Below are 14,560 nucleotides of genomic sequence, written 5' to 3' on the forward strand. Positions count from 1 at the left end.
CTACATCAACAGACAATAGCTGGGTTGATTGGTCATGTATTCATCCCGTGAGCCATCCTACCATACTAAGCATACACTCGCCGGACGTCGCACCGCACTCAATACCGAATGAACTTTCTAAGCACTATCGGCTTTAAAATGGACACATGGCATGCTCAAGGACATCAGATACCCCAGCATATTCTCACTCGCATTCAGACTCCCAGTCACATGTATACTGTGAAAATCACGCCGAACACATCTGAAACACACATACTAAAACGAGACACACATTTCACATTGGTTCGTATTCACAGAGAGCTAATAGCTCCCTCGGGCGGCTCACCGCCACCACAACCGAGCACCATTATTCCACTAGGGCCGATATCTTCTGGTATGCCTCTGTGGCTCCCACCTTTTTCAGGACAGCTGCGATACTCTTCAGCGATTCCCTGCGAGAAACGTAAAACGGTCAGAACTCGGACCGAAGAGGGGTGTAGTAACAGACACTGTTACGTGCAAAGTGTGACCATGCGTTTTACACATGTCGGATTTATCAAAACATGCAAATTGTATCACCAGCGGATACTCAAGACCTATAGCCGGTTATTTTCATTGCCCCCGAATAAGGAAAAGAGACCCGTGGCCGTATGTATCAGTCGGGACAATGTAGCCAGACGTTTGACGAACTAAAATTACATTAGAAGCTTGTTTTGCGACAAGGAGACAAATTATCCGATCCCACCAGTCGGATGGGCTAGGGATCGCCTCGTGGCGTGAGTGATTGGCTACAATTCTATTACACTCCACAGTCCACAGTGCACCCGGCCGTGCAGTTCCCCCTTTATAGCAAAACTCGCCACCCATAGAAAAGGCCGCATCCCAAGCAGCAAGAGTTATAATTGGACGTGTCGATGACTTACGATTTGTTGGCGGCCTTGCCGAGCTGCACGGCGAGCATGGAGAGGTAGCTGACGAACATGGCCAGCTGGGGCACCGTGGTGTCACCCTGGAACCAGCTGCGAGGCAGCGTGTTGGCCACCTGGCGAACAAACGACGCAATCAGCGGATGTTAGCGTAGCAAATACAGTCCAATAGCGGGACGAATCATACATTATTGGGCATATTCACCGACACCACCTCCAGCATTACAAACTCTGTTCACACAATCCTCAGCTCGGCTCGCACATACGGCTGAATCGCAAGGCATACCACCCATTTCCCGACAAGCAACTACACTCCCCCCCCCTCCTGCCATCGTTGACCCGGTCCCCCTCCCTCGCCTATCCAATCCATCCCCCTCCCGCCACCGTTCACCACTCACCAGTCGGCACCGGTTGGCCGCCTCCACGGGATCCGGCACCTGTGTCAGCGGCAGCAGCATCTGCTCATTGAGGAGCGTCCCAAGCGCCAGTTTCTGCAGCGCTCCATCCGACAGCAGCTCCGTCCAGCTCATCATATTACCCAGCAGTTTCACACAGGTCGTGAACTGTCTATAGAAGAAGGCGGCGGCCGGCGTGGAGCGGCTCTCCAGCTGCTGCTTGGTGAAGCGCGGAACGGACGCGTCCTGGCGTACCGTCTCGGTGAACGCGGTGACGACGGCCTCGAGGAGGCGGCGCAGGGGACCGCTGCCGCCGGTGACGGTAGGGTAGTCTCGCGCCAGCTGACGCACCAGGTGCACCAGCCGGAGTGTTTGGGAACTGGACAGCGGGTCCCAGACGCGCTCCACCAGCGCTGCCGGACACAGGAGACGGAGTCACTTCGTTAGAGTGGAAGGGGTGGAAGAATGGGTCAGCGAATCGGCGAACCAAGCATATTCCATGCAACGTGTTCATAGTCACCAACTAGCTTATTATGAAAGACCGACTACAATATCTTGAGTTTTACAGCTATATGGTTGAACACTTTTCTCCTCTCATGGTGTATGCCGCGAGGACAGTACCAACTAGCACACATTTACCGCCCCAAATCTCAGTCGTGTCACACGTACCGGTGATTTTGGGCAGCACCACCCTCTCGACGACGCGCGACACCAGCAGACAGTCGGGGTCGTCGCGAATGGAGTCCTCCGTCTCGGCGGTCGGGTCTGAGCCGACTCCGAACATCACCAGCTCGGCAAACCACGGCCGGCTCTCCAGCTCGGGACACTCCTGAGGAACACGGCGGGACACGGCATTGTCACTGAACTCGTGGCAAACGTTAAACAATGTTTGTTTATTTAGTGCGAGGGTGAGCGTTGCAGAAGACACTAGCTCCAATAAAATATTGACATTTACTACGCAACAAATGCGTTTATTTCGAGTCAGGTTACTCAGAACAAAACATTTAGCCAAACGATTCAGACAGCCCAAAACCGGAACTTTGAGCCCCTCGTCCATCAATTCATATTCTTTCTTCTCGCTGGTAGATCGGCGCCAGCTCACATTCGTTTCTCAGCTTCCTTTCAGTTCCGTCACTGTCATCCCCTCCCAATCACCCAACCTCTCACTCCTCCTTCCCTTATCACTCACGCCTTCGGTCAGCGGATTCCATCCTATCATCTGCAGCCGCACCAGCGGCGCCAGCGCCTTGGGCAGGCTGAGGTTGACGAAGGCGTCGCGGTACGCCTGCGGGTCGATGCGCCGCCACTCGAGGAAGTGGCGACAGACGCCGGCCAGCGTGCTGAAGTCGTCCTCCACGTCCTCCATCACAGCCTCAGCCGCCTCCATGATGGCTTCTGCGATACGGCACAACACGGAGAGTGAATAAAGGGGAGAACAGAGCGGTTCCAAATGGTGTAACACGACAGACAATGGAACTCAGCTTCAGTATCGTGACGATATGGGAGACATTATGTCCCTTATCTAATGCATCAGGTCAAATATATCTTGATATTATTATTATTATTATTATTATTATTGTTTATTCAGCATCGTCATGCGACAAAAAGATACATACCCCCCCCCCCTCACCCACACACACAGTTAATCAGCACTCAGGAGGTTAGTAGTCTTAACAGGCGCCGCGAGGCCTGACAGTTACTTGCCAAAACCATCTTCAAACTGTCTATAAGACCGCTTTCTTGGAGTGGTGCCCGGACTATGTCGTGATCGACGTACCCAGCAGCGATGTGCATGATAGCGCCGAAATTCCCACCACACAGATTATATACGTGGCCAATAAACGACCCATCCAACTGCTCGGGGTACGTAGCAAGTCTGGCCAGTCCAGTCTGGCCAGATATAATGGTTAAAAGGCTCATGAGAGACCGCAGGGTGCTAGTGGGTTCAGACATGCATGTACTTGGCAGAACAACTTGGCAAAAGCAAGCATTTGGCAGGTAGCGCTTGATTGCAGGTATATATTTACATTTATTCACATCGAGAGCATGTCGCCAAACCTGGCTCTATCACTACTACCTCAGCTTTCTCTAACGGTCGCCTGTCTCACCTCGATCCTTGGTGAACTTCTCGCCGTCTGCCGGCGCGGTTTCGTCATCCGAGCTGAGACCGTCCTGGTGGTCTGCGCCGCCGGCCGCCGACAGTTCGCGCGCGCGGCGCCGGCGGGTGCGGCGGCCCTCGCGCTCAGCGGCCCGCCTTCGCCGCGAGGCCACTTCCTCCGCTGACTGCTCCGAGAAATGGATACCGGACCGCTCTGCCCGTGCCGAGGCCAGTCAAACGTCAGCGGGTTCAATGGGAGCAGGCTGGGGTATCGGGCATTCGGAGGCGCTTTTCACTTTACACAGCTCTAAGTCCTATCCTACCGCAGTGCACTTACAATTACTCTATAGTGTATTTACATACGTAAAACATACCTAAACGGCAAAAACGAGGGTAACGCAATCGTCACCAATGAAACCATCAAAATTACATCAACGTTACGCTACAACCAACATAAAACTGAAGCTATCGCAGTACATTATTAGGAGTAATCCGTGCAAGCAATGGCAGAAGGCGTTTGATTGCACTGCTATATACAGCCATACCTCATAATACGGACTTGCAACACAAAAAGCTGAAAAGTGTGCACGTAGGTTTTCTGTAACAATCGCACACCGTTGGGAACTGCTAGTTAAACAATCATTCTGGGAAAAACTTCAAGTTGAAACAGGGTATGCTAATTGATGATAACCTTTGCAAATAAATGAAGTGTGTGATAGCTAAAGGTAGCGTTACTTCTGCAGTCTGCACGTTTTTATGCAGCCTATTAAAGTCTAAACAAAAGGTCTAAACAAACACTGACCATTCGAAACAGCCCTTTATCATTTCTGTGATATCTAGACCTGTCAGTGTCAAGATTTCCTCCACTCCCTGAAAACCCGTCGCGTCCCACACCCCAACTCACGTGTGCTGGCGTCCAGTTCCATACGCTGGTCGCGCACGTCCGTCCGTCGGCGCACTATCAGTTTCTGCGCGCGTGCCCGCTGCACCTCCAGCATACGGTTCTCGAGCTCCTCAATCAGCGCCATCTGTTGAGAGACGGGCGAGTCAGCGGAGGGCGAGAGGACGGTGCGCGGTGGGGCGGGCGGACGAAGCACGGGCTCCGCCACCCGCCGCGTCCATCCCCGGGCAGGGCCGGCGGTGTCACTCCACTGAGTCCACTCTAGAAAGAATAATTGATTCGTACATGGACTGCAGGTTACATATCCAAGGACTGACTTGGGCGATGCTAAAAAATCATCCATTGTTCATCTGTTACTCCGATACACAGTTTTTTATTCCGCCAAGACCACCTCCGAAATGAATACCGAATATTAATTTGTATTTCAGATTTCGAGGTAGGAAGCAAAGTGAGATGTCAGGTTATTTGAGCGGAGTGACGGCACCGGTCCTGCCCAGACAGACATGAATATTGTTTGGATAAAGCGGCGTCCGGTCTCAGCTCGCCTGCTCCTGAGGGGCCGAATGGTAAAAATAGCGCTTGTAATTACAGCGGCTACAGACATCCCGAAATGAAAGAGTGAATAGTGAGCGATAGTGGAAAACGACACAGTAGTTGCTCCCCCAGCTGCTAGCCTGTGGAACATGCAGGTAGAACGACCGGCCAGGGTGACGCCAGCCAAGAAGGCCGGGAAAATGTCCCTGGAACAGGTCCCTAACAAGAGTTAAATGTTCAGCGTCTTAACCCGCGCCGGGCCGGGGCCCGGGGGGGGGGGTGTTTGAACACCCCCCCTGCGGTTTTTCGCAGATATCTCAAAAACGGCGGCGCGGAGCGCCGCCGTTTTTGGCACACCTGTTCGTGCATCTTTTTCGCACATGTTGTGAAAATTTCAGACCCAGGTCACCTTAGGTCAGGTCACCAGGTCACGCCAAGTGACCTCACCTCAGAAAAAATAAGAATGCTCGTCATAGCTACACCGATTGATCGATTGCCTTGAAACTTTCAGCGATTGATTAGAGCAACAATATCTATAAAATGTATATCTCGGAATTTTGATATCGGTGACCTAAGGTCAGGTCAATTTTGCGACCTCTCCATTATAAGTCAATGGGAGAAAATTGAAAAGCGTCTGTTTTGCACGAACGTTATTCTAGACACTCTCAAACATCGAGATGTAGGTAAAATGGACACACTGAAAAGAAAATAGCAACTCTGACCCCTCGTTATGTCCCCGAGGTCATCTCAGGTCACGAACAGAATCTAACAGTTTTTCGCTAATAACTTCTGATAGAGACGTGCTAGAGCGCTGAAAACGCCTTAGATGTGTTCGGCTCGACGTTGCGGATCGACTGATATGCAACATGACCTTTTCCGGTCAGGTCATGACCTTGACCTGAGGTCAAATTTTCAAGTTGACCTTTCAAGGTCAAATTATAGTTCATTCGACGCGTCTCGACGAGAGGAACACGATGGTGGTAAAAGTAATGTCATGACTCTTTTGAGTCAAAAGTTATTGCCGAAAAAACGTTTTTCGTAAAAACGGCTATTTTTGGAGTTTTTGCCCCCTGGAGGCTAAACCGTTGACCTGAGGTCAAATCTGAGAACATTACTCAGAAAGGTCTGTAAAAGGGCTATCGAATGCGCTTTTCCGCGGCGCTGTAGCTCTATCGGTTCCCGAGATAGCCGTTGGCAGTTTCCAAAATGTTGAAATAGCGGACATTTGACCTTTGGTGACCTCTGGTGCCCTGACCTTTGACCTGACCCAAAAAATGACCGAAGTGTTTTCGTCCTTATTTTGGACGTTCTTTCGATTGCCGCTTACCGCGTGTCGCTACGTGACCCAGGAGCCGAGTTAGAAGGGGGGGGGGTGTTCAGACACCCCCCCCCCCCGGCCCGGCGCGGAATCTCAGAGCACCGGCCCGGCGCGGGTTAAAGCTTAATTTTGGACGAGATACTTTATTTCGACAAGAACTTAAAAATAGAATGGCTTGTTCTGCATTGGAAAAGGGATTGCCTATAACTAAATGCATCTCCAGACTCCATCAAATGGGTCGTCATCAAAAGGTATCGAAAGAAAAACAGAAGAATTAATTGGAAGGACAGCAACGAGGATGCGGAAAGCTATAAAGAATCATAAGTCCCGACTACCGTTTTACGCTTTAAATAAAACAATTAATGATAAATGAATTTAGATCGAAGTTTTTGGATGGAGCGTTCCAATTGAAGATGGCAGAGATCACGAGGGGCTATGTCCTGAACTCAGCGTTCCGATGTTTTCCGAAAGTTGAATAAAGTTATGGGAGTTTAAAAGCAGATATGAGCAAGTTTTCATCAACGCCTTGGTCTCTCATTGACTGATTTCAAACAAGCGCACCTGCTCCGCACAATTGTAGTTTCGCTCATAAATTTCCGAATCGAGTAGGCCCCGGCTCTCACCACCGGTAGGTGTCTAACAGCTCAGTCACGTAATGGAAAGACTGACAGAAACACACTAAATAACACACGCTGTTAGCATGCGTACATCTCTAAACTCAAGCACATCACAGCTTATGTCATTGGTAAGTGAGGAGTAGGAGTGAGGAAAACATAACGGGCGCAGCTGGGAGACGAGGCTCTGCAAAGGAATTAGCAAACCACAGTCATCATAAAAACCCTTGTTATCGATCAGAGACGCTTCGACGACAGCTTTGGCTGATGAAAAGAGTGTCTGGAAAGGGGGGAAGGGGCGCGGCGCGTGAAAATGCCAAAATGAGTTCCCCAGGGCTATTAGCTGAAGACAATTCCGAATAAAATGGATCTGCTTGAATTATTTTAGCCCCAATCTAAATGATCACTGGCTCCTAGAAAGCCAGTCCCGTAAAAAGATATATGTACGCAAGTTTAAAAATTGTTTATGGATGTGACGTGCCGAAATTGTTCAGCAAATTGCAGAAAGTAGACCACACATATTCTTCTATGACTCTGCATAAGAGTAAAGCCAGATTAATATAAATATATGTGCGACTTGATAAGCGCAGGAAAATATAGATTTAAATTGGAAGCCCACACCAACCGCTTTAAAAATTCCAGAAAGACAACCACCGCCGCCAGTCAAACCGACCACAACACCATCCCACCAAAATCCATAGAGAATAAGAGCCGAGTTTTACATACCTTTTCGTTAAAGCACTCTATCAGATCTGTGACATACCCACGGATATCTTGGTAGTACTGGTATCTTCTGGCGGCGCGCGGGGCGGCCCGCTCGAGCCGGTCAATCTCCGACTGGCCCGACACGAGGTCATCCAGCGTGCGGTCCCGGCCGGTCACGTGACCGTCCTGGGCGAGCCGCAGCTCCGACAGCCTGGCCGCACCACGTGACACCCGTCAACGGCTGATCAGAACGGATCAAACATGGATACACACAGACATGGCTTCTGGCAGAAGCAGACAGTAAAATTCGGACACATGTTCACAAGGACGAGGGGAGAACGAAGTACCAGGAGGACCTGATCCACAATGAACACACAACGCAAGAACAAAAGCGCACAATACTCCACTAAGGAACTGAAAAAATGACCACCCATTCACAAAACATCAGAGCACAAATAAATCACAGGCATGAAAATGTAACAGCATCCACAACTGGACAACTCGGTAATTACACTTAACTCTCACAATGATAGACAGGCAGACATACAAACATACAGACATACAGACATACAGACAGACAGGCACACAGGGCAGCCAACTGCGACCGCCACGTCCATCCGCGGACGGTTCCGCCGTCTGCGCTCGGCCCCGGGACCGTACTTTTGCTGGAGTCTCTGTCGCACAGCGTCCGGCGTGAGCTCGGCCAGAGGACGGCGCTGGCGGCGGCCCAGCGGGTCGGAGAGCCGCGCCGCGGCCGCCGCCGCCGCGCCAACCTCGTCCTCGCCGGTCGGCAGCAGGTAGTGTTCGGCCGTCACAGACGCCATCTGGGTGGAGAGGAGGGAAAGAGGTTAGTGATTGAGGCTGCAGTGAGGACGCCATGTGGGGAATACCGTGATACAGGCATATGTAAATGAATTGCAGGGATGCACGAGTAAGTAACAGTTTGTGATACATTCTAGTGGTTCTAAGAGTTCACAAGTACATCCCGAGCATGTAAAGTACGATATGAAATCATAGATCTTCTCGAAATGTCAAAATGCTAAATTCTTCTATTAGATAGTGAATGGTTGTAAGCGTGATATCAACTTGGATCGTACCTGAGCGCCCGAGAAGGCCTTTTTGATCTGCTGGTTCTCCCATTGCGCCAGCTCCCTGTCATCTTCATCTGATGCTCGTCCACCTTCTGCAAGGATAAGGCCAATGGATGTAATGAACGAAGTTATCTGACGCTCATCACCTGGGTTATCCAGAGTCTCGACAACCCCAAAACTTGGGTAAGCACAGGCAAACATTTAGCTTAAGTGCAAGTATTTACAATCGTCATCCTGAATGTAGTCATGGCAGACAGCGAAGAAACACACCACCCACATCCCACGGCAAGGCACCAGCTGCCGCGACATACCCTGATCACGCGCTGCGTTGAACTGGTCCCGCCGTGCCTCCCGGTCCCGTGCCACGGTGCTGACAGTAAAGTTCACTCGGTCGTCCTCTGGGCCACTATCGTCATCCTCCCTTTGCGCAGACCGGCCGGCCGCCGAGCTGAGTGGAACAGATACAAATGGTGAGAGGGAGTTTGATAAGTGTCGTCTGGAACTAAACATATTCGACGATGATGATTTGTAATTTTAGGACGCCCAGACTTAGTTCACCGGCACCCTCTTTTACAAATATAGTTCGAATGTTTGAATAGATGGATTGGCAGAGCTGGAGATCACGCTAAGTGGAGCTTGTTGCGTAGCAGCAATGTCAACGTCGTCAACGGTCAACAAGCAACTATTTTCAGCTGTTTTCCGTACGCACACCGCACATCACCACAGCTGCTAACCTGTTTCCCTCAGAGTTGATGGGTATGAACTCGGGAGCCGCCTCGTGTTGTCGCCGCGCCTGCTCTCTTCGTTTACGAGCCGCGTGGATCATGGCGGCATCCGGGATGGCACCACCTGCAGGGAAAAGATTCAAGTGGGTTAGAGTTAACTGCTGGAGTGGCTGTTGAGGACAATATGCTGTCTGGGAGCCAGGAGCTGAGCGAGGCTCGGTGGTATGCAAACAGCATTGTCCACTGTGTAGCAAGAAAGGAACCAATACATTTCGATGTGGCCTGCATGTCTGTGGATAGGCAGCTACTGCATCAATCCAGCAAGTGCAATAAGGGGGAAATACACAATGCACGCACACATTAGATAAATGGGGACGAACGCACTCAGAAAATAAAACATCCATATCCATTTGTGCTCCTCTCACCTTTGAGCACTCTATCAAACGAGTCGCGCGGGGTGAAGGCATGCTGTCCGGGCGGGCCCCGGCCGGCCGTCTTGCTCGGCTTCTCATCGTCTGAGCTGTGATAGCCAGCCATCTCGGCATCTCTGCCGCTCAGGATGGGCGGCTGTGGCGGAGGCCGGCGCACTGCCGCGCTGTCGGGCGCTGGACTGGCGCGGGGAGACATGGGCTCGCTCTGAAGGTGAATGATGGGGAGCGGGTCAAACTATAACAGTGGTAGAGAGAGATGAGATGAGGCCAGTAGTCCAGTGCAAAAGGCAGATTGGTTAGCTTTAGAAAGGTCAGTAGTACTCAGTACCCATAAGGTACGTGCAAGGATGCTGATTAGTCACAACAGCAAAATGAGGGGTACAGTAGTTGGTATTTGCAAACTAGGTGAATAATCACCAAACAGCAGCTTTTAATACTATAGTGTGTTTAACAAATATTCAAGTCCCACAAGTTAAAACACTGGGCTGACTTTGAAGGTCAGACACATCAGTGGATTCATGGCACGTTCTCACCTTCACTTCAGTGGCATCACCATTACTGACTTCTTTCTTCTGCATTTCTCTCATCCTCTTCTCTTTCTCCATTTGCTTCATTAGTCTCCTGCTCTGACTTGACTTTTTTACTTGAAAAACTTCCCCTTCCTCCTCTGAAAACGGTGGAAGAAAATAAAATAAAACCTTGAGGCTGAACATGTCCAACACCCCAACAAACAACCAATGGCTAAACAGCACACAAGAAAAGTATGAAAACTCATTTTACACTTCTGCAGAGAGGTCATGGTGTTGCTGCCCATCATAATGGTGATTTGTGCTAGAATGTCTGGACAGCACCCAGTAAACATGCCGACGTCGGCCGACGTCGGCAACTCGGCATCGGCATGCCGACGTCGGACCAGGGACTCTATATGAACTGGACCCAGGGTGCTCGCCAAGAAGACCAATGTCTCTATCCTATCATAATTCCGGCTCTGAAATGGTGTTGTCAGACCGAAAGGGCATAACACAACAAAACAAACCGAATTCGATATCTGGCTGCGTGGTGTAGTGGTTAGCGCACTAACCTCGGGTTCAAATGACACGAGGTTCGAATCCCATCGCCGGATGATGCTTTTGGCGTGTTGTCCCAGTAAACATGCCGACGTCGGCGACTGGGGGGCTCGAATCCCGCCGCCGCGCCGGTTGATATTTTTGGCGCATTGTCCCAATAAACATGCCGACGTCGGCCCCGTCGGTCCAACGACAAACGATCTCGTCAACCTCGGCAAACGACCTCGGCCCGACGTCGGCTCGACGTCGGTTGGACTTCGGCTGGACGTCGGTTGGACTTCGGCTGGACGTCGAAACATGCGGGCATATCCGACGTCCAGCCGATGTCGGGCCAAGGTTGAACCGACGTTGGGCCGACGTCGGCATGTTTACTGGGCAGACACCCTTGAGACTAGTTGATGTGGTAAACTGATAAATAATCATACTTCAAACATGATATAGTTATAGCTAGTTATATAGTTATAATTATAGCTATCCTACTCAGTTTGTGTTTCATGCCTTTTTATCTTACAGCAAGTATTTACCTTCATCAATAAAACTGATAACTGCCTTTTCCTTTTGCTTCTTCTTTTTCTTCTTTTCTTTCCTTATATCAATATCCATGCTGTTTTCTTTTGAATCTCCCAGTCCCATAGCATCCATGCTGTCATCATTCTCAGTCTTTGGTGTATCCTTCTCTGTTGCATCATTGCTTGCTTCATTTTCTTCATCACTGTCATTGACAGCAACTCTTTGTCTGATGTTCTTCTTAGGTTTCTTGAACAGTGACATACTGCCGAAACAAGAATGTAACAGTTCAGAAAAAACATGCCAGACTACGACTAGGTATTGAACCTAAGAAAGATGAGGGATAGGAATTAGGAAAGGTATGTTACCTGCAAATAATGAAATAAGTTTTAAGACAATACTTCTGGATTCACAAAGTTCAATTAAAAAACCCTCCCGTCTGGCCTTCAACAAAGCTAATGAATTAGCACAAAAGCGATGTCCAGAGGTTCAGACAGAAAAAAATCAATATCCACCAATTTTCACCAAAAAATATTGACTGGTTTTAAAGATATAAGACTTTTACTTTTGTTATCTTTTTGGGATCTGTGCTTCTACTAGCCACTTAATTTGGAAGCAATAATCTGGCATCCTAAGTGTGGCAGATGTTGTGTGCAAAGCAGTATACACCACCATGTGTTTACAATGGTTTTAGACTTTAGTATAAGATTTAAGAATCATTAGATCTCCGCTGACATCACACAGTATAAGGGGGCATTCAAATGCATTAGCCTCTTTGAATCTGAAAACTGCAAGTTTGAAATTAAATAGTTCAGAATTAAAGCAATTCTTGATGTTATGAATGCCCAAACCAGTAAGCACAAGCCATTAGCCAGGGACCCCTATTTGGCTATCTCAACTAAAAACTAATGTTAAGGTGGGATGGTCACTTTAAGGTCTTCCGTCTTATAGTACCAGACTAGAAAAATCCATACAATTCGATTGATACCCATTTTTACCCTAGCGCCCCGTTTTTGGCCGTACAAGGGCGAATTTACGGATTTTTTACGAGTTTACGGGGCTTTAAGGGCCTTAAACGTCAATGCAACGGGGACCGTTTTGGGGAAAGTTTCTCGGCTGGTGGTGGGGCACCTGTGTGCCGATTTTGAACGAAATCGGGGGGGACCCCCCATTGACCCGAAATTTTGATTTTCCCGTAAAAACTTTCCTATGGGGAAAAAGTGGAATTTTCCTGCAGGACTGTGTCTGGGTAAACGAGAGCTTTCGATTGATACCCATTTTTACCCTAGCGCCCCGTTTTTGGCCGTACAAGGGCGAATTTACGGATTTTTTACGAGTTTACGGGGCTTTAAGGGCCTTAAACGTCAATGCAACGGAGACCGTTTTGGGGAAAGTTTCTCGGCTGGTGGTGGGGCACCTGTGTGCCGATTTTGAACGAAATCGGGGGGGACCCCCCATTGACCCGAAATTTTGATTTTCCCGTAAAAACTTTCCTATGGGGAAAAAGTGGAATTTTCCTGCAGGACTGTGTCTGGGTAAACGAGAGCTTTCGATTGATACCCATTTTTACCCTAGCGCCCCGTTTTTGGCCGTACAAGGGCGAATTTACGGATTTTTTACGAGTTTACGGGGCTTTAAGGGCCTTAAACGTCAATGCAACGGGGACCGTTTTGGGGAAAGTTTCTCGGCTGGTGGTGGGGCACCTGTGTGCCGATTTTGAACGAAATCGGGGGGGACCCCCCATTGACCCAAAATTTTGATTTTCCCGTAAAAACTTTCCTATGGGGAAAAAGTGGAATTTTCCTGCAGGACTGTGTCTGGGTAAACGAGAGCTTTCGATTGATACCCATTTTTACCTCTTTGTGACGTCATTTCTAGGGGAAAACGGGTCATAAAGGTTTCCCTCTACCGGGGCCTTTTTTCCCCCTACCGAATCTGTGCTGTGCTGAATCTGTGCTGAATCTGTGCCAACTTCCGTTACATCACCTTGGCGCCACTGTGTTTTGCACTGTGTGGAGTCCAAGGCTATATAAACCAGGTAGAACGTTCCCGACGAAAAAGTGGTGACAAGCGATAATTAGTAGCCGCGACCCTCACTTGTTCAAAACTATATCCGCAAGCAGCATTTACAGGCTAGCGGAAATCGACCAATCGGCGTTCGGCAATACTCGACGCTGATTGGCCCGATGCTCGTGACGAAATTGTGGGGGACTGTAGCTATTCCCCTATGGCGTTCAATAGACTTACGGCTTTTGAAGGTGATTTATACTAGTTTTTGTTGGGTTTGAGGCCATTTTTGAGCTTGGATATTCTTTCTGTGACTTTTGACTGTGTAATAACGACATTTAATCATAACATTTCTATATACTACCGGTGTCACATCGCCCAAAAAGACCGTAAGTACATGGGATAGACGGACCACTGCTGATGGGGCCACACATGCCGGCGTGTGGTCATCGGAGGTCCATGAGGGCTCGACATAGGCCCTTCATGGGTCGGTATAGGCCCGGTGGGTCCAGTGCAAGCCTATCAGGGGCCGGTGGTGACCCAACAGGGCCGGCCAGTGGCATATAATGTAAGGCTGTCTAGGGACGTTGAGGGCTCATGGGACCATATAGGACCAATAGGGACCACATAAGTCAATCAGGGGCCATTTAGGCCAATAAAGGCACTTCAGGGGACTTGAAAAGGTCATTCAAGAGCTGCGGTGGGCCCATGAGGGGACGGCACTGGTCCAGCAGGTGCAGTCAGGGGATGTTGTACGGGTTTCTCAGTGGCCCATTTGGGCATATCAGTGACCAATTTGGACCCAGCAGGGGGCTTTGTAGACCTATCAGGGGCTGGTGATGGTTCATCAGGGGCCAGCGTTATAGTCCATCGGGGCACGGCATATGCCCATCAGAGGTAATTGCGAGCCCACGCTGAACAATGATGGCCCTTCAACGGCCCCTAATGGATCTACATTGACCCATGGGCCATGATGTGTCATGTATGCCCCTATGACAGGCCTACTCAGACCCCTGATGGACATTCCCGGCGTCTAATGACCCTATACTGAATGCTGATGGGGCTCTAAGTTTCTCCAATAACCCTTCGTCAACCCATTATTACCATACGCTGGCACTAGGGGCTCCACATCAGCCGCAGGGCAGTCCGTGCCATGACAGCATGTCTTTTCGGCCGATATTACATCGGTAATATTTATTAAAATCATGATTTTATGGTGTCATTATATAGCTAACAGTCATAAGAAATATATTTCAACTCGA

General features: G+C 49.5%; 1 protein-coding gene across 2 annotated transcripts; it reads right to left on the reverse strand.

Annotated features, from left to right (window-relative positions):
• Positions 1-20: 20 nt before the first annotated feature.
• Positions 21-11,946, reverse strand: LOC122377242 (PAX3- and PAX7-binding protein 1-like). Of its 2 annotated transcripts, none has more exons than XM_043357207.1 (16): positions 11,857-11,946; positions 11,309-11,556; positions 10,251-10,384; positions 9,712-9,922; positions 9,296-9,410; positions 8,873-9,009; positions 8,568-8,653; positions 8,131-8,294; positions 7,492-7,681; positions 4,303-4,426; positions 3,409-3,612; positions 2,490-2,695; positions 1,970-2,129; positions 1,304-1,713; positions 903-1,021; positions 21-431 (listed from the first exon to the last, which is right to left on the reverse strand). In XM_043357207.1, exons 2-16 carry the CDS (start codon positions 11,553-11,555, stop codon positions 347-349), a joined length of 2,592 nt encoding a protein of 863 aa, XP_043213142.1. In that variant the 5' UTR covers position 11,556; positions 11,857-11,946; the 3' UTR covers positions 21-346. The 2 variants fall into 2 exon arrangements, with proteins under 2 accessions (XP_043213142.1, XP_043213136.1); XM_043357201.1 differs by having other exon boundaries at positions 11,893-11,940.
• Between the last annotated feature and the right edge of the window lie 2,614 nt (positions 11,947-14,560).

Source organism: Amphibalanus amphitrite, unplaced genomic scaffold, assembly GCF_019059575.1.
Source record: "Amphibalanus amphitrite isolate SeventyFive unplaced genomic scaffold, NRLGWU_Aamphi_draft 000043F_arrow, whole genome shotgun sequence".
NCBI lineage: Eukaryota > Metazoa > Arthropoda > Thecostraca > Balanomorpha > Balanidae > Amphibalanus > Amphibalanus amphitrite.

Bases quoted from the DNA above. Each gene is read 5' to 3' on its own strand.
- LOC122377242 (XM_043357201.1), bottom strand. From the start codon at position 11,921: ATGCCAGATTATTGCTTCCAAATTAAGTG. The intron at 9,411-9,711 runs GTGAGAGGAGCA...TTTTCCCTGCAG, and splicing joins GTTTGATAGAGTGCTCAAAG to GTGGTGCCATCCCGGATGCC. The intron at 8,654-8,872 runs GTATGTCGCGGC...TTATCCTTGCAG, and splicing joins CAACGCAGCGCGTGATCAGG to AAGGTGGACGAGCATCAGAT.